Source organism: Phoxinus phoxinus, assembly GCF_949152265.1.
Source record: "Phoxinus phoxinus genome assembly, chromosome: 20".
NCBI lineage: Eukaryota > Metazoa > Chordata > Actinopteri > Cypriniformes > Leuciscidae > Phoxinus > Phoxinus phoxinus.
The window spans coordinates 29,491,395-29,512,708 of record NC_136895.1 but is presented as its reverse complement, the minus strand read 5'-3'; the positions used below and the strand labels follow the sequence as shown (position 1 = coordinate 29,512,708).

General features: G+C 35.7%; 1 protein-coding gene across 2 annotated transcripts in view; it reads right to left on the bottom strand.

Annotated features, from left to right (window-relative positions):
- The window catches only part of kdm4b (lysine (K)-specific demethylase 4B), a 61,989-nt gene extending 41,397 nt beyond the window's left edge, over window positions 1-20,592 (bottom strand). The window contains exons 1-7 of one of the 2 annotated variants that reach the window (XM_079594290.1): window positions 20,467-20,592; window positions 18,784-18,852; window positions 15,202-15,616; window positions 12,382-12,557; window positions 10,472-10,586; window positions 8,692-8,885; window positions 3,681-3,730 (exon numbers count right to left, since the gene is read on the bottom strand). In XM_079594290.1, the coding sequence (XP_079450416.1) occupies window positions 3,681-3,730; window positions 8,692-8,885; window positions 10,472-10,586; window positions 12,382-12,557; window positions 15,202-15,597 (931 nt within the window). In that variant the 5' untranslated portion in view covers window positions 15,598-15,616; window positions 18,784-18,852; window positions 20,467-20,592. The remainder of the gene's footprint in view (window positions 1-3,680; window positions 3,731-8,691; window positions 8,886-10,471; window positions 10,587-12,381; window positions 12,558-15,201; window positions 15,617-18,783; window positions 18,853-20,466) is intronic. The other variant, XM_079594289.1, reaches the window with a different exon arrangement.
- Between the last annotated feature and the right edge of the window lie 722 nt (window positions 20,593-21,314).

Sequence of the window (21,314 nt, the reverse complement as noted above, 5' to 3'; positions counted from 1 at the left end):
TATGTCTGATATTGGTTCATTTTTATTGTTTTGTCTGATATGTAAATATGTTTCATATTGGTTCGTTTTTATTGGTTCGTCTGATATGTAAATATATCTGATATTGGTTCGTTTTTATTGGTTCGTCTGATATGTAAATATATCTGATATTGGTTCGTTTTTATTGGTTCGTCTGATATGTAAATATATCTGATATTGGTTCGTTTTTATTGGTTCGTCTGATATGTAAATATATCTGATATTGGTTCGTTTTTATTGGTTCGTCTGATATGTAAATATGTCTGATATTGGTTTGTCTGATATGTAAATATGTCTGATATTGGTTCGTCTGATATGTAAATATGTCTGATATTCCAATATGTCTGAAATTGGTTCGTTTTCACTTACCGGAGTCCTTTTTTCCAAGGTTACCAAAATACGGCCATTTTTTCCTTGGTTTTCTGCTCTATTGTTTCCAAGCTTTCATGTCTGATATGTAAATATGTCTGATATTGGTTTGTTTTTATTGGTTCGTCTGATGTGTTTGATGTAAATATGTATGATATTGCAATATGTCTGAAATTGGTTCGTTTTCACTCAAAGTTACCAAAGTACGGACATTTTTTCCTTGGTTTTCCGCTCTATTGTTTCCAAGATATATGCTCCTGCACTCTTAAACATTGACTGCAAAACTTTAAAAGCCAAAAATATGACCAAATCCAGCTAGTTCACGAGACTTTTGCACGTTGCGGTCGCGCATAATTAATTTTTTCCTGTTATTCGTACACCAGAAAGAGCAGCAACAAGCTACATGACACAAAAAGAAGCCTCGCATTTTCAAAACAACATTAAACTTTAAACATTAAGTTCTTTTCCAAAGCACCGCAGACGAACGTTGTTAGTCACTGCGACTGATAATATATCGTGTTGTCATTTGTTAACGCCATTGGAAACGCACGGGAACAGCTCGGATTGACTCCCGAAGGTGTGGGAAGCTGATCGTGAGGTATGATTTCCGCTGCACACATCATTAATTCATCGTAAAGAGCTGGGACTGCCTTTGTTTTGTCCTTTAAGGCAGATTTAACAGATGAAAAACACGTTCTGATGGTAAAAACGAGGCGACTGACGCGATGGAGTGTGAATTCATGTGCTTTTATGCGAGGATGTGAAGTACAGGAGTTTTGCATAAACCATTAGTGGATGTCACGCCTTGCATAACAGAAAGGTTTATCACACTGGAAGCCAGAATGTGTGCAGTGCTTCTTTACGGGACTAGTGTAACATGGAGAGGTGGGGTAAAGTCATAATTACCAGAGCTTCTCTGTGACTTTAGTCCCGTCCGAATGTGCATCTCAGTGATCATCACGGACAATGTCAGTAAAGATTACGGCGATTACTTTTACCTTCAGTAAAAAGGTCCGGAAAAATTACCTCAGGTAATGCTAATCCTGTGCGAATAGACCCGCTGTAAAGCGTTTAAAAGTAGTTTTCCGCGTTTTTTCAAGTATGGAGACGCTTGAGAAAGCATTCAGTCGGGACAAATCTGTGGCAAAACTCAAGTGTTTTCCACACACACCATTCAGATCAGAAAGAAAATCAAAAGCACTTGTTAGAGGCACAAAACATCTTTTAGCGTTAGATAAGTGCCTATTACCAACACAATCCAATCTGAAGTTAATTAATACATCGTTCAACCGGACATAACTGTTTTTATATATATAAATATAGGTTATATGTAACCCTGGACCACAAAACCAACCACTTAGGTCAATTTTCTGAATAAATAAGCTTTCCATTGATGTGTGGTTTGTTAGGATAGGACAATATTTGGTCGAGATAAGATGAAAATCTGGAATCTGAGGGTGCAAAAAAAAATCGAAACATTGAGAAAATCTCCTTTAAAGTTGTGCATTTATATTCACGATTGTGCTGCATTCACTCACAAAAATACATGTTTTATATATTTACGAAATGTACAAAATATATTCATAGAACATGATCTTTACTTAATATCCTAATGATTTTTGGCATAAAAGAAAATTTGATAATTTTGACCCATACGATGTATTGTTGGCTATTGCCACAAATATACACCCGTGCGACTCGAGACTGAGTTTGTGGTCCAGGGTCACTTATTATGTGTTTGCGCACGTGATATCAGGAAGCTACGTAATACACACATGACGACAGGAGAGTGACGGCGATACGTAAATGAAGTTACTCGTCCTGTGGTAAAATTACATTACTCCATCTACCATTGTAAAGTTAATCCCATACGAAAATGGCTGACACTCGACATGTTCAAAGCGAACCAAAAGAGGACCAAAACAAGACTTGATACAGTCATGGCGTCAAAACTCTGCTGTCGCTTTTTCTATACGACGTCTCAGCGATGATCAAAACCCTGCGTTGTGTCGTTCGTTTCAAGCACACATCGGCGCTATTTGTGGTGTGTTTGTTTAAGTGGGACAGGACCGTGTATATAGGTTATGGTAGTTCCTCGCGCTGTAGCGGTTTGAAGTTCAACAGCACACAGATGCTTTTCACGGCCTCAGATCTCAGACAGGCACAAACACATCTTCACATCTCGTAATCCACACAACCAGAGGCAGACGTGTGGGCTTTTCCTAGACAGCACGTCAAATTTCGGGAGGGTGCCAGCACCGACTCGCACCTCATTCAGGATTATGCCGATGTTTTCGTCTACAGAATTTGGGGCTGGAAAAAAACCCACGGATCAGCGTTTTTCCTGTTTTAGGGATGAAATATTTCACCCAAAATTGGCAACGCTGTCAATATTTACTCGTCCTCAAACCCATATGACTGAGTGTCTTCAGTAAAACACAAACTGAGAAATTTTGCAGAGAAATTCTCTCTCAAACCCTTGCACGACTACAAAAGACTTGATAAATAGAGTATGGCTCCTTTGGACTGTATTATTGAGCCCTATTATCATTCTCAGTCAATATATGGAAAGCAGCTTAAACATTTAGTGAAATATCTGCATTTCTTGTTGCGCCAAAGAAAGTTGAGCAATAAGAGATCGAGGTTCCTACATTCACTATTCGTGTTTTACGCTACTGTACCTTTAAGATTTCTACATGTAAATGAGCTTAAACTGAACCTATTCTCTATTGATATATATAAAGAAGCTTGAACATTTAGTTAAATATCTCCATTTCTTGTTGCACCAAAGAAAATTGAGCAATGAGAGATTGAGGTTCATACATGACTATTTATGTTTTACGCTACTGTACCTTTAAGATTTCTATATGCAAATGAGCTTTAACTGCACCTGTTCCCATTCTCTGTTAAGATATGGAAAACAACTTGAACATTAAGTTAAATATCTCCATTTCTTGTTGCACCAAAGAAAATTGAGCAATGAGAGATTGAGGTTCATACAGGACTATTGATGTTTTACGCTACTGTACCTTTAAGATTTCTATATGTAAATGAGCTTAAACTGCACCTATTCCCATTCTCTATCAAAATATGGAAAGCAGCTTGAATATTTAGATAAATATCTCCATTTCTTGTTGCACCGATGAAAGAAAGTTATGACCAATAAGAGATCGAGGTTCCTACAGGAACTATTCCCGTCTCTGCTACTGTACCTTTAAGATTTCTAGATAAATGGCCTCTGATTTGATCAGCTAAGCTTGAAGACACGATAATGAACGGATGTGAGGTCTTACCTTGTGCCAGCCTCTCCAACCTCTTGCCGTGCTCGGGAGGAATCGCATACCTGCGGTGAAGAGGAAAAAACCGAGATCAATTAATGGGATCAATAGAAAAGACGAGAGAGAAAGACACTGGAGGGACGCACAGCGAGACGCCTCTGTGCGAATCATCCTCTGAACATCATATGCTTTTCTACAGCCCTCAAAAACATGAAACGCGCACACCGAACATTTCACCCCTATTTCACATTCACCAGTCACACGCTAGTTTAAAGACAAAGGTACTCAAATGTCACAAAGACAAAGCCTGGAAAATTACTGCACGAGGGCCAATTTATTTAGGCTAATCGGCTCAAACATGCGCAATAATAATATTCCACCCGAAGCTACAGACTGTGCTGCTTAATTTGAAATTATTTTGCTGGAGATGGAAACAGTACAATATATTCTGTGCCGCTAAAGGTTCAATTCGCTTGACGTGGTTATTGACATTGCCTGTATTAGCCTAATTATTTCCTCAAGTTTCCAGAGAGCCGAAACCCTCCCGAGGCCCTGAACGCAAATGTAAATCCGGTGCATCACCCTGCCCTGGGCTCCAGCTTCAAATCACACATTCACAATGAGGAGAACATGAGTTCGGGAGGCTTTTGAGCTGCGTCATACTGTCCTCTACTGGCGGCAGGAGACAAAACAGGGATTTTACAGGCAAGTGGCACTTTCAAGTTAAACACAGGCCAATTTCACAGCAGTGGTTTTCTCTACACAGACGGAGGATCATCTGAAAGTCAACTGAATACCAAGTGGAAGGATTAAAAGGTATGTTTGTATGCAGCTGATGGGATTCAAAGGAAGAGCTTGTTTTATTTCATAATGTGCTGTTGCTTTTACTGAAGTAAAAGGAGTAAAAGTACAAGGAGGGACTGGATCTGAAAGTACACCATGGCTTGACTTGTGCATGTACTAGCCAAACAAGAACAAAAACAGGATGGAAATAGATGAAAGTTGGCTAGTTAGCATTAGTTTCCCATATGATGATAGCACAATATAGTTAAGGAGCTCTGTGCCTCTTGAACTCTATGAATCCTACACTTGATACCCTACTATACTAACAAACTTTCACACAGGAGGCATTCTTGCAATCAAAAACATCTAGACATAATCTAAAGGCAATATACCTGGATCTCGAGAAAGTTTTACAACTTTAAACTTTAATATAGTGTCTTAAAACTATGCTGCTCATGGCACAAAACACTACAAAACAGTGAGGTGCCAAAGCTGTCCAAAGTAGACCAATAGTATAATTCAACCTGCAACAAACATGGTTGCTGAGCAAAATTTGGGTTGTCAGTGAAAATTGAATAGACGTGACTAACTATAGCCCAACAATAGACACACATGCTACGCATAGAGCAGGTCAAAGAAATGAAATCAAACACCTTGTAATCACTGTTGACTTTGCTTACATGATGGAATATCATACATCTCACAAGTTATTTTGGCAAAAACAACATGAAACCAAATTCAAGGTTATTTTGTTTAGAAGTGGGTTACTCATAGCCGGACTTTATCGTAGACGGTGAAATGACGACTATTTGTTGCTGGGTAATCTCTTCCAATGCTGATGCGCATTTGTTGCATGTATTGAGAACTGCCTTGAATCACCAAAGACGGGGCCATCAAGAAATCGAACGGCTGCCCACAAGTGCCCCAAACGCCAACAACTCTGAAGACATTGGCAGTAGTAGATTTAATTTGGTGTTTGAGATGCCACCACAGATCAATAATAATTAGATGTCTCTTACTCTCTCCTTTTCTAGCAGATAAAGCCGGATCTGATAGGTGGCTGTAATTAGGGTAGACACGCTTCCTGCTAGCAGGAGTATCTTTACACCCCACTAGCCCCCACCAGATAAAGCTGACAGTAACTCTATCTGGCAACCAATATATGCGGAAGCTCAATTCGATCTGGAAATGTCTGGGGAAGAAGGCAAGTATTGATGAAAATCACACCGGGGCACCAGAAATCAAGCCAAATCTAAGGGGTTTGACTTGATGTGACTGGAAACGCCCACTTGGAGGAAGGCCTATAGTCTCTTGTGGTTCCTCAAGTACCACCAGAACAAAGGAATTAACAAAAAACGTGCAATAAACACTGTTTGAGATTTTGAGACAAGGGTACTTAGGAGCCTGGGCCCATGTAAGGGACGCATCCCATTTACCTTGCTTACGGCCCATGAAACAATTCCATACTTCACTTCCCAGATGCGATATCTCTCCAATCCCATGCCGGCAACACAAAACCCCAACCTGCCAAACGGCATCGACGCAACCAGCGGCGTTAAGGTATTATTTGTCATAATCTTGAAGAGGACAGGAACAAGAAAACAAGCAATAAGAATCAAGCTATCCCCTCGGCTGCGACACTCCCTCTCCCAGCGATTATTTCCGGCAGCGTGCGCAACACTTTGGGCCGCTCCACAATCTTTAAGAATCTGACACTAGATCTCAGGAGGCGGCGAGAATTATGACTTTGATGGGAGGAGAGTTGGAGGCGAATGAAGTTAATTTCACAGTGGCTGAACAGAGGGTTAGGCAAACAGCTACCACACACACTTTAACATACTGTAATTACCAGAAAAGTAAAACGGATTCAATTTCAAAAAGCGGAAGGGGGTGTTTGGGTGGGGAGGACGAGAGCACACATAGTTGCATTAAGCCGAGTTGAAGAGTGAGTACATTTTCTCCTCTTTCCTTTTTTTCCCCCCCCTAAGCAAGAGTCTTGCCGTTCTCTGTTATGCAGAGAAGCGACGGAAAGTTAACTTGAGATAAGGCCTCCGGAGAGCGAGAGAAAGAGAGAATGCTTAGCTAGAGACATCAAGAGCTAACACTTCAGAGAGATATGAGGACACAGAAGAAATGGAGACGGAGAAATACTCAAGAGAGCAAGTAAGACTTAGGCAAGACCTCTCAAAGAATCATGGTTTTGCACCCTTATCCGTTTGGACACCGGTGCGTACTGGACCAGGAACCAAACACACTACAACCCTTTCACATGATCCATGTCAATGCATTAAACTCTACGGACACAAGCGTAAAGCAATAGCATAAAATCTGGCCTTAATGCAACTTTTAAATAAGGAGTCCTTGATGTTACCTCTTGCATTTGCATTCACTGTTTTAGGGATCCCACATATTTTGATAAGGGATTAGAAGTTAAAGGGTTTCATTACAGTTTGTTATTAAGGGAAACCGTATTTTTACATCAGACTCTCAGGTTAAAAAGCATATTTTCCATATTGTAACTGGACAGAAATATATATAAAACTTTCCTTAGAGAAACAATGTAACTTATGCATTGGGAAATCGTATTTTTACATTCATGGTCTTAGGTTACAAGGTCTCTTTTACAAATCATAACTGGACAGAACAAGATAAATAACTTTCCTTAAAGAAACCGATGCGGTTTTAACTTATGCATCTGTAAAAAACATTTACTTACTGGTGTGTTTATGTACTTCTGACTTGATTTAGAGGATGACTGATGCTTGATAGAAAACACATTTTTTTTTGTACAAAAAGCGCTAGTTGTCCATGTGCACTTAAAAGGAAGTAATTCTGAAAGTTCAAAATAAAAACTTTTAGAATTAAATCAGTTTTAAACACTTACCAGCATTACCACCAGTGCAGAGCATCATTAAATTATATTTTCTTGATCGTGGGAACCCTGTTGTTTACTGCGTCGACTTCCTACTTTCAACCCTAGTCTTAAAACCCTTCCTTTCGTAAAGCAATCTATTATGCATTTCACGTCACACACGGTGTTTATGTTGAAGCCCTTTACAATCCCCACAAAGATTGAACATTCACTCTTAGTGATTGACTAGTCTGATTGACTACTGATTTCCAGCTTGAGGAAAAGACACGGGATGCACAGATGGATGAAATATCACCCCGTACAACAGCCCGAGATGCTGAGAAAACAGCTGCGTCTAATGAACGCTCAGTTTGAGAGCAACAGGGGCTTCTTCAAGACGACGCAAGCCAAGGGCGTCAAGGACTAGTGTGCAAGTATGCAAAACACACATGCATCCTTCTCAAAAGAGAGAAAAAAAATGACAGGATACACCAGGGAGGAAACCAAACACGAGAATGAGAGGGAGATGCTATAAAAGAAAGAGACAGAAATGTCTTTAGTGAGCTCACATGTGGAAAAAGGACACTAAAAGCATTTTTTATTTGAACTCTCCCAGCACGGGAAAGACATCCAGCTGGAAAATTGTGTATTCTGAAGCTCAAAATACTGTATTAAGGTCTCTCTCTGCAGGAAAGGAGAGTCGAGCTGAACTTCAGGGAAACAAAACAACAGAATACCAAGTCATTTCAAAGGCATTTTGCTTTCGATCGAGGGATGTTGTGCTTGGTTTACACGTCTTTAAATCAGTACCTGTTGTCAACATCTCAATGTAATATCTAATGAATAAAAACATGGCATATGCTTCAGCATTTTTGGCTACTCATTTATGTACATCTAATGCTCTAGAGAATTTACTTCACGGCAAAGTGTGTCTGAAACGATTTGCTCTGTCATTAAGAGCCTGTTGTGAGTTTAAATGCGGCAAGAGCGAGATACAGCGAGACAAAGCACACATGATTCATCTCTCTCGATGACATCATCCTGAGCGTTCACAGCTGATGTGGATGACTACAGCGCCCCCATGTGGTCAAAAGCTGATCGACATGTAAGTTCCTTCATATTGTGCCCACAGATTATAGCACAGGAGGGTACTGTAAAATAAACATAAAACCTAGTTTTGTGAGACACTTATTGTCACTCAAACTAATGAACCACCATTTTATCTTCACAAGACCCATACGTGGCAATTACATTTTTTGGTAAAATGCCGGCAAAATGACTAAATCCGAACATATTTAATCTAGTTTATGCGTTGAAAAAATGGCCAATAAACCCCTTTGAATCTTTTGAACTCAACTAAATGCGAATACATAGTAAATGTAGGATGCTCACCAGGACTTTGGTTGCCCGAAATGCAGGTAGTTGATGCTGTAGAGGTCCATGTCCTCCGTGTGCCACGCAAAGGTGGTTTTCCACATGCCGAAGTACAGGTACGGTGTGTTTACTCCCTCGATGACGATCCCACACTCCTGCTCCACCATGTCCAGAAGAGTGTTCAGATGGCCGATGTTCCACTCCGTAATTTCCTTTACGAGGAAAAAAACATAGTACAACCATTTATAAGACTAATTACAGGTAAGGCTCGAAAAATTTGAATATTGAGCAAAAGTTAATTTATTCAAGTAATTCAACTTAAAAGATGAAACTAATATATTATATAGACTCATTACATGCAAAGTGAGATATTTCAAGCCTTTATTTGTTATAACTTTGATGATTATGGCTTACAGATATGAAAACCTCAAATTCAAAATGAGAATATTTTGAAAATGTTTTCATAAGCTGTAAGCCATAATCATCAAAATCATAACAAATAAAGGCTTGAAATATCTCACTTTGCATGTAATGAGTCTATATAATATATTAGTTTCACCTTTTAAGTTCAATTACTAAAATAAATTAACTTTTGCACCATATTCTATTTTTTTTTGTTTCACCTGTACCTGCATGCACAAGCAAAGAAAACAAATATATCATAATAATTCAACTGCAATGACTCAAAATTATTTATAAACACTTTGTTAATATTTTAACTAAATGTTTTTGACAGCATTTGTGGCATAATATTGTTTACCATAAAAAAAAAAATCTTTTTTCAAGATATACATAAGAGAACTAAATTTGATTAGAATTTTTTTTATAAAACCCCCCCAAAAAATTATTTTAAAGGAGCCATGATCAAAAATACAAACTTCACAAATTCTACATTTAAAGACCGTACAATCATGATATAAAAATACCTTTAAATAAACTTAATTGGATGAAAAACAATTTGAAAAAAAAATTAAGTTAAAGGATCTATGGACAAAAATACAAGCTTCGCAAATTCTACTTTTAACAACCGTACAATAATGTTACAAAAATAATCAAATATGTTGAATAAAAAAAAAAAATATTCAAAAACAATTTAATGAAAAACAAAACATTTAAAGAAGTCCTGAACAAAAATACAACCTTGCAATAATGCTACAAAATAAAATAAAAATCTTTAAAAAACAAATACCTTTAAAAAAACACATTAAAAACTAAAATTGTAAAGGACCCGTGAACAAACTACTTTCTACTTTTAACGACCTTAAATTGATGCTATAAAAACACAAACATACCTTAAAAATCACCTTTAAATAAACAAAATACAAGCTTCACAATTTCTACTTTTAACAGCCGTAAATTGATGCTATAAAAACACAAAAATACCTTAATATACCAGTTAATTTTTTATGTAAAATTACAAATATCGTCATTTTGCAATAGCTATACGCTGATAAACATCTAGTTATTCCTCACAGATGTAATTTCTGCTTGGATATTTCAACAATAAAAGTTATCTTTTTTATACATAAATATTTCTATATATTCTTTACTTGCAGCCTTGTGTGTATTGTGCAAAAGTCACATGGCTTTACAAGTCCAAGATAGGACTTATATGGGTTATAATAACTAGCAAACGATCAATCACATTAGTCTCACTTTAAACTTATAACATGTTGATTTTTTTTTAGCTATACTTTTGACACCATTTATATTTTATTCACTTTTAACTTGGCTAAGTGTGATGTAGCTGTGTTTTTAGAAAAGCGTTTGTGACGTGAACGGATGTTTGGTGACTCACCGGGTCGTAGATCGAGCCGCCGACATCAGCGCCGTAGATGGGCGAGACAAACGTCAGGTTTTTCCAATACTTCCTCTCCAGGTCATCGAAGTCCTTGTGTTGAGGAGTGCAGTACCTGCGAAGTGTAAATTATGCTTGAAGGATCAAAGAAAAACAGCTGTTTGAGGCATAACTTGCATCTTAAATCTACATTAAAGTGTTAGTTCACCCAAACATGTGAACTCTGTCAGTGATTCCTCTCCCTCATGTTGTTCCCCGTCAGACTTTCCTTCATCTTCTGAACACACATTAAGATATTAGTGATTAAATCTGAGAGCGGTCTCACTCCTCCATAGGCTTCTAGTGTAATTGAAACTTGCCGGCACAGAAAGTTAGTAAAGACGATGTTTAAAATAGTCCGAGTGACTACACTGGCTCAACCTTCAGTTTATCAAGCGACGAGAATACTTTTTGCACATTTACTGCACTATTTTATAATGAAATCTTCTAATCTTGACAGGAAGTGTGTGGTTGGAAAGCTCTGAGACTCGAGTTTGGCCACTGTTGTGTGATAAACAGATTCTGTGATGGAAATTTATTCATTTGTGACTGAAAAATACATTACAATTCTGGAGTGTGTGTGTGTGTTTTTGGTAAAGCGCCTAGAAATCTCAAAATTATCCTAATTATCACTGAAATTGCCATAATTTGTACTTTTTAATCTCATAATTTAGTTTTTTTTAATACAATTTAAACTTTTCATCTCATGTATGATATAATTTTGACTTTTTGTCATAATTCTGACTTTTTATGCCATAATTTAAACTTTTATCTCATTTTGACTTTTTATGTTCTAGTCATGATAAAAAGTCAAACTTATCAGTATACCTTAAAGCTGATTTAAGTTGATTCTTAGCTAAAAACATTTTGTTCTTTCAAAATTATATGTGCTCATTAATGTATAATTACTTCTACCAACTAATCAAGTATTCTCGTAAACGTAGAATCTGCCATTTATAATACATACGGGTAAGATACCCGAATGGCGGCAGCCATGTTGCGCCTCCATCTTGAAAATACATGAGCCAAAGAGGGACACACCTAGAAACTTCGTGTTTTCACACTCAGTGGCACCGAGACGAATGCGAGCGGGAGATTACTCACGACTGCCGGCAGATTTGAAATAATACGGCCACCGTAGGAGTTAAAACGCCCTCGGGAACGGGAGGGGCTAGAGAGTAATATTCAGTTGGTAGTCATATACAATTTCACCACTAGATGGGAGAAAATCCTACACAGTGTAGCTTTAAGTTTATCAAGCGAGAAGAATACTTAAAAAATCAGGACTTTATTGAACTCTTGATGTTCTTCTGTGTGTGTCTCTGAGTAACAGTGCAGCGCTTCTGGGTTGTACGTCAGAACGGAGGCTCACTATTGGACGACGCTGGTCACATGTGTGCTGCTGGCCAATAGTGAGCCTCCGTTCTGACGTATAACCCAGAATTTTTTTTTTTTTTCGCACAAAAAGTATCGTCGCTTGATAAACTGAAGGTTGAGCCGCTGTAGTCACTCGGACTATTTTAAACATCGTCTTTACTAACTTTCTGGGCCGGCAAGTTTCAATTACACTAGAAGCCTATGGAGGAGTGAGACCGCTCTCAGATTTAATCACTAATATCTTCATTTGTGTTCAGAAGATGAAGGAAAGTCTTACGGGGTTGGAACAACATGAGGGAGAGGAATTACTGACAGAGTTTACATTTTCGGGTGAACTAACCCTTTAATAGAGCATCTACTTTTTTTGTCAAAATACACATGAAAACGTGTGCGTTTTACAAGCCAAACGGTGCATTAAGTTCAATTTTACTCACATTATTGACAGATAAGAAGGCAAAACTTTACAAAATTGGCTCTGATAAAACAAACCGTACTTTTTACTATTGGCCAGTTTGCGATATTCTCCGACCGTCATGGACTTCTTCTGGATGTTGTATTGAGTGAAGAGTCCCGACTGGCCGGTCACCACTTGCATGATGGGAGCGGGAATGACCATGTCCTCAATGGTGTCATAGGACCGCCGTGGCTTCCACCCTTTCGGTGGAATAACCTGAGCGTCGGAAGATGAGGAAAAAAATTACAAATCAACAACTGTACAATTAGATATCATCATCATTAGTCATTATGTTTGTTAAGGCGAGACACGGCGTTGAAAATTTTGAAATTTTGGGCTATTTGTCTTCAATAACATGTGTTCTTTCAGACTTGTGGTGAAAAAAAAGTCCAAAATACACATTTAGGACTTTATTTTACTACACTTTGTCTGTTTGCGTCTGTAGATTTCTCCTAAATTCAACAAAAGTTGGCGTTATAAATCAACGTACTGCTCCGTGATCGCTGTCTGCTCCCTGGTTAGAAAGCTCTCTCTCTCCTGTACAATGCTGTCGGATCCAAATATGGTCATTTCCTTTTAATCAGCAACCAATCGTGAAAGTACAATGGGCATTTAACTCTAAAAGCGAAATCTCATTGGCTGATGTCAATTTCTGACACCGTGATTGGTTCAGAAGCATCACGTGACGCGCTCTGACATTCAGATGTGTGTTTTTGACTGTTTTTCTGCTCAGTTGAAGGCCATAAATGCTGTGTTTATAAGTTTTGATGTGATTTAGGTGGTTTGTATTGTTGTTGCTAATGATTTGATAAGATATTGTGTCTGTAAATAGTTGTTTCCACTAAAAAAAGTATGAATTTTTACATTACAAATCTTTAAATGCCTTTTTTTTGGTCATTCTCCAGTAGAAACATCTCAGCCAATGTAGCACCACACTTTCCAGTTATACACTTAACAGTATTCTGAAGATATGTTCAGAGGGATTTGTTAATAAATCATTCCTGACCTGATTTATGTGACATTTTAATTAAAAAAATATGGCGAAAATTGTTTTTTTTAAAGCTATGGACAGTATATTTTAATTTCCTAGGTAATGAAAGCATATATCCTGAAATCCCTCTGATATTATTTTATCATCTTGTGTGTAATCAAAATGAAAAAAGAATTTTGCACCTGGCTTTATCATATGTTCAGATCTATCTACCGAAAATATAGGCAAAATTGTGCATATTTAATGAGATAATGCCTAATTTGCATAATTAAACATACAAATTTCAAAAACTCGCAATACATTTTTTTTTATATACTTGTGTAAGTAATCAACTGAGGAAATTTCATGGTGATATCTATTATTTTAAAATGTTACCCTATTCACCTGTAGTGTCTCGCCTTAGAGTTTGAAAAAAAATACAATCTAGGTGTTAGTTAATCAAGGTTCAAGTTTTTGTCATTCATTATACATTAATGTTTAAATATGCAACTTGAAATGTTAGAAAATACATTAACCTACATTAAAAATGTATCATTTATGTGTATTCGCTCAATAACATTTTTGGAGAACATAAATTGGATTACTTTTTTTTTTTTGTAATTTAAAGAAGTAAAGGCTCTTAAATAGTGTTCGATAAACAGTTTTTTAATGGCAAATGTCGATACATACACACAACTTAGACAAAAATAATAAAATTGCTAACTTTTTTTATTATTTTAGTGATGTTGCATTATTATGGTATATAACAGTAATTATTATTAATAAATTGAGTATTTAACTGCATTTAAAATCTATAACAAGGCACTAAAACTTATTGATATTGTCCATTTAGTCAAGGCAAAACTTTTCAACAAGATTGAATACATATTAAGAGAAATACACATGAAATTACAATTACAAATTACATATGCTAATACATTTCAAGTTGTATAAATTTACTTTAATAACTGACTAGTTAAATATAAATGAACGAATCAACAACAGCATGTTTATACATTAACCTAGATTCATAAATACTTAAATATCCAGCTTTTTAATGTTGTTTATGTGTCTATGTGGTGTTTTTAATATGCTTTAAAAGGTAGGGTAGGTCAGAATTGTCTAAAAAAAACTTTTATTCAATCTTTATATACCAATACATAATTAAAATGCAAGTACTCTGAAATAGAGAGTATAAAAAACTGAGTGACTCTAGTGTATTTAATCTTCAATAAACACAGCTCATTAATTCCATTCACTCCCACCTAAAAACGGGTGCGCGACTGCGCGCACATGGGCGGAGCCAGTAATAGCGGCGGTAGTCATGGCGACGGAGAGTGACAGTCGCGCAAGCCAATCACTTGTTTCGTCCCGGTAGGAATTAATGAGCTGTGTTTTTTTGAAGATTAAATACACTATAGTCACTCAATTTTTATACTCTCTTTTTCAAAGTACTTACATTTTAATTATGTATTGGTATATAAAGACAGTTTAAGCCAATTTGAAAAAAAGTTATTTAGACAATTCTTACCTACCCAACCTTTAAAACACACATGTGTAAGTTCATAAGTGGACAGCATTGCTGAGTATTTTCTGCTTAAAACTGCAGTGAACCAAAGACAGTCTCAAAAACACGCTTTGAAATCGCTGGTGTTTCTGACGTCACAAACTACCTTGTAACCAATCAGATCAACGTGTGATCTCTGAGTGAGTGAGTGAGTGGAGGCGGGGCTCATTTGCATATTCATAGAACCGCGCATACTAAATGAGGCGAGTTACATTCAAGCTATTTTAAGGCATGAAGAAGACAAGGAAAAAACGTTTTTTTGCTGATGAGTTTTAAGGGATGAAATGATTGACTTTAAACTGAAGGTAAACGTTCACCGATACCTTTGCCAGACCCGCACGATGAGCTCCTTGAGTCTCGATGTAAGCGATGTACTTTCCAAAGTCCTTGAACTCCTCCATGGTGGGTCTGAAGGTCATGATCTTGTAGGAGGAGTTCGCCGCCGGTGGAGGAGCGGGTTCTGGCATGCGTGGTTCTGGGATTGGTGGTTCTGGTGTGATCTCTGGTGACGATGGTTCTTGTTTTATTTCTGGGGCCGGTTCTGTGGTCGGTTCCTGGGCTGGATCTGAAACCGGTTCCTCGCATGGCTGTGGATTCGAGTCCGAGTTTGGTTCTGCTGGTGAATCCTGAGCGGTTTCTGCTTGTGGACTCACGTCTAAAGCGGGTTTGGGTTTTGCGAGGGCCTCGGGGTTCGGGTCTGGAGGTAAAGACCGGTCCATGACTGCAGGTCAGCTAATGCTGTGGACGGAGATACAAAAACACATCAAAAAACAAAAATTTGCCTGATTCAAGAACCACAGCACTATCTGAAACACTCCCAATTCATCATTTACAAAGGAAAACAATTAAAATGTTCAGAGAAAAGCTGAAAAATTTATTATAAGTATAAAAATAATCAATGTACTATAATTGTTTCTCTCATTTCAGTCGATCAGAAATAATATCTTAATAACTTTTCTGTAATATTTTTCTTTTCTTACATCAATATTTTAGGTTACAATTTAAATAAATGTAGACTATATGAAAAAAGTGTGTATTTCATGCCCGTAAAATATATATATAAAATGTTTTTTTTTAAAGGGTGACAAAAACACCCAGAATTCATATATTTTACAAATGAAAACAATTAAAATGTTCAGAGAAAAGCTTAAAAATGTATTATTATTATAAGTATAAAAATAATCAATGAATCGATGTACTATATTTTTTTCTCTCATTCATTTCAGTCGATCAGAAATAATATCAGAATAATTTTTCTTTAATAAGTTACATCAATATTTTAGGTTAGATTAATTTAAAATAAGCTTGAATCAATTAACTTATTATAACTGAAGAATAAAACTAATCTACATATCAAACCCTTTTTTTCTTCATTTCATTCAATCAGAAATAATATCCGGCATTTGAGGAATAACTTTACTGTAAATTTTTGATTTTCTGACATCAATATTTTAGGTTACAATTTAAATAAATGTATATGAAAAAAGTGTGAATATTTTATGCCCTTAGAGACAAAAATATACAAAAAAAATATTTTTTTAAAAGAGTGACAAAAACACTCCCAATTCATATTTTACAAATGAAAATGTGCAGAGAAAAGCTGAAAAATGAATTAGAAGTATAAAAATAATATAATATTTTATCTCATTTCAGTCGATCAGAAATAATATCTGGTATAGTTGAGGAATAACTTTTCTGTAATATTTTATTTATTTTTATTTTAGGTTAGGTTCATTTAAAATAAGCCTAAATCAATTAACTTATAACTTACAAATTTTAAACAAATTTTCTGTAATTATTTTATTTTCTAAAAATCTATATTTTGGGTTAGTTTATTTAAGCCTGACTCAATAGCTGGGTTTCCATCCAAACGTGAAGCGAATCTTTTCAAAGTTCGCAAAAACAACAACAACAAAAAACCAAAAAGTTAATAAGGTGCGTTTCCATCAAGTTCTCCGAGCGGATGACGGTTGTGTTGGTAACCTAGCAACCAAAAAGTACATAAAACACCATTAGCGGAAACAGCTGATTAGTCACGTGGGTATAATGTTCGCTACGACAATTTATTCAACAAATGTGACCCTGGATCTCGAGTCGCACGGGTAAATCTGTGGCAATAGCCAACAATATATTATAAGGGTCAAAATTATCGATTTTTCTTTTATGCCAAAAATCATGAGGATATTAAGATCATGTTCCATGAAGATATTTAGTACATTTCCTACCGTAAATATATAAAAAATATATTTTTGAGAGTGAATGCAGCACAATCGTGAACATAGATGCACAACTTTAAAGGAGATTTTCTCAATGTTTAGATTTTTTTGGCAAACTCAGATTCCAGATTTTCAATAGTTGTGTCTCGACCAAATATTGTCCTATCCTAACAAACCACACATCAATGGAAAGCTTATTTATTCAGCTTTCATATGATGTATACATCTCAATTTCATAAAATTGATCCATTTCCATCTCCCATTATTCGCATTAATTTATTTAGCAAAAGTCAAACACAACCTCAAGCGAGCGTAAAAACTTTTTTGGCCGTTTAGTTTCTGATACTTCAAAATGCGCATAAAAACAGGGTGATGGAAACATAGCTAGTGAAAACATAACTGTGGTGGCTGACAAAAACCATACAAGCTGACAAACTATAATAAACTTAACAAAAAAATGTTATCTATGAATCAAAATATTGTTTTCTTCCACTCAGTCAAACAGAAATAATAGTTGGTAGGTGGGGAATAATTTGACTTTATTATTTATATCTATGTATATCTTCACTAGTTCATTTCAAAGAACCTGCGATTTGAGATTAATTATTAAAAGTACAAATATTCCAGGTAGTCTCTTAATTAATATAAAACTGCATTATGTTGTTTAAAGCATTTATTGATTTAAAATTTAATTTAAAGTGCAAACTCAGATTTACAAACCACAATCCATGTGTAAATGCAGGGCTGTACACGATTAATCGCGATTAATCGAATCCAAAATAAAAGTTTGTGTTTACATAATATATGTGTGTGTATCGTGTAGGGCTGGGCAAAAAAATTGATTTTTCGATTAATCGATTTTTAAAATGTGGTCGATTCAAAATCGATTCTCAAAGGCCAAAAATCGATTTTTACCATTATTAGTTTTCCTACAGTGTTCTAGGAGCCTCCATTTTACAGCGAATGCTGTGAGATTTTATGTTAGTTTTCTCTTAAACATAAAATAACCTGATCCTGATTGGTCAAGGCATGCGACTGTTCTGACTTGTCTAATTTTCAGCATCAATTTTTCATCTTGCATCAAAATCCTGTCTATTCATTGTATGCATTTGAAGTTGGGTTTTAATGTACCCAAGAGTACCTAAAATAAAATAAAAGTTTAATATACAGGTTTGTGGCTCTATTTCTTTTTATTAATTAACCACTCGTAAACTTATGTTCACCGTTTAAAAATAAATAAATATAGGATTTGTATTAAATCTATATTTATTGAGTCGAATCGGGAATCGAAATCGAATTTAGAATCGAAATTTAATCGAATCGAATTTGAACATCTGAATCGATACCCAGCCCTAGTATCGTGTATACTTATTTTGTATATATAAATACACACACATGCATGTATACATTTAAGAAAAATGTGCTATTTATATATAAAATAGTTTTATTTATATATAATATAAATTATATAAAAATATATATGTAGTATATAAATGCAAATATATACATGCATATGTGTGTATTTATATACACACAAAATAATTATACACAATACACACATATATATTATGTAAACACAAACTTTTATTTTGGATTCGATTAATCGTGTACATCCCTATGTAAATGTAATCAAAATGTTTAAAATAAAAGCATAAAAAAAACCTAAACGTTTCAACACAGTCCAATTACCAAAGCAAACCTCCCAGGCTTTACTGTCACCGTACGGGAATCCTCGTCGGACCGGTTGCATTGCACACGCTTTCATCAGAAACACACAAAACATGAGCCAAACAGCCACAAGAACGACGAAACACACAGTACAGCCATGACAAAACATGCTCAGCTATAAATCATGTGAGCAAACAGGATCTTTTAATTAAATTAACACGTGCACATCAATACAAAGACACGCCATTACATTTACAATCTGTTCTGCTCTGAATTTGCATGTTTTAGTTTAGCAAATATTACTTATCATTATTCTTTAAGGCACATATTGAACAATAAAGATGCTATTTTAAAGTTCAGAAGTAGTGCATATGTCAAATTAATTCTATATTATACTTTTTATTATCATTACATCATCATTTTGAAGTCGCCAACCATGATAACATTATAAAATAGCTAAAATTATAAAACAGCCTGACAACAAGCATGAAGCTTTGCATGATATTTTCTTATGCACAAGATTTAAATATCAGGTAGCTTGATTTAAATGGCATGCAAATAGCAACTAGCTACAAATATATATATGACTAAATGATAATATTATCAATAATAGCTAGAAAGTTTCTCTGAGACAGAAACAAACAGATGCAACTTTAAATCACCATCTTATATTTGGATTATATTTTAACGACTACACAAGATTATGCACGCATTAAATTAATAATCAATAACTTCATCCCAGCTCACGTACCAAACCAAGTAGACAGCTTTATTGAACTGTTAATTTGATTAGATATTAATAATACTCATGCAACAGAGAATATTGCATGCATAACTGAAATAAATCAATAACATCATACAAAACTCAAATTGACATGCTCAAGTAGCATTTAATACGTTATTTATATATATATATATATATATTTATATATATATATATATATATATATATATATATATACACACACATTTAATGATTTTGCATCTAAATATTAAGATAAACCAAATGGATGGATTTCCATAGCTCATACATTTTTAATAAACATACTATGGACTATATGTATTAGAATAAAGATTACCTATGAATTGAAATAAACATATATTACATTTAAAACACAGCTAAACTCAAAAAACAAAACAAATGCTTTTCCATACATCCAAAATCTTGCTTAATTTGATTATTAATAATCACACTACGATCTCTGTGCTACCATAAATATTATGCAAGCATTCAACAAATAATCAATAAATGGATGCAAAATTTATCTCAGCTCAAATACATACCAATTGTTCTATAACATTCGCTTAGTGTATTTTATTAAGACACATAATCCATGTAAAATAGCCAGTGTTCATCTCAGCTCAAGTTCAAACAGCATTAGATATGGAGGGGGTTTAAATGGCCTTTGTGTAGCAAAATGCATCATGGCTACTAAGGCAAAATGCATTAAAAAAAAAATCACACCTAAACTATTAAGCCAGTGCATATACATCACAAACGGTGACCTATGGAATAAACTCAGGCCTGTATTAACGAGCAATAGCTTTAGTGAGGTCATATTTCTCGTTAGTAGCGTTTATGCTTCTGGTTTGACAAGCTTATCAACACAGCTGCTCTGTAGCATCTCAAATAACAATAAAAAATCATCCAGTGCCAGCGGGTTCGACCCGAAACCATTACATCAACGGTATCTATCGCTTTACCTCCTGCTCGGGCTCGTTTCTCGCTCTTTTTTCGCTGTTTTCTTCTCGATTCTGTCCGTTTTCTGGATTCGAAAGGCTCGATAGTGTTACAGCAGCGCTGGGCCGCGGCTCCGCCCACTGCAGCGCGACGTGTGCTGTGATTGGCCGTAGAGCCGTATCGCGTAGTCGCCCATTGGCTGGCGTGTTTGATTGATGGCACAACTGGCCTATCGCCTTGTGTTTGTGCATTCTACTAACACGGAAAACACGTACCCCACGAAATAACAACTGTCTTCCGGTATGACATATTTGATCATACGCTTACGTTTGATGGCTGTAGAAATATCCTATATTTATACCGTTTATATACCACCTTCTTCCTATTTCAAGCATGTTTTGAGCACAATACATTACAAATAGAAGAAAAAAATCGATGAAAACGATCGGAAATATGTTCAAACCGAGCATTTAGACACAAATAACAGATTATGTTAAGAGGCGCTTTGGGTGTACACATGAACGTGTTATATAAATGCCTCGTTCGTTCATTCATTCAATTTAACAGCTTGTTTCACACACAAAAAAGGCCTTTAGGATTACAAGACATCGTGGTTTTAGGTTTTTAGCTATGACTTAAATTATGCTCTTGGTTATTACTCAATTCAAATAGGTTGGAAACTAAAAAAATTGAGTTTTATACCAAAGAGGTGCACGATTAAACTCGCAAATCACCTTTAAGGATGTATTAAGTCATAATTGCTGACACAACATTAAGTTAATGACTATACAAACATCTATGAGTGACTGGAATGCATTAAACACACAGCGTTTTATTAGGAAAAGAAGAGCTCTCTTACACACAGTGAGTT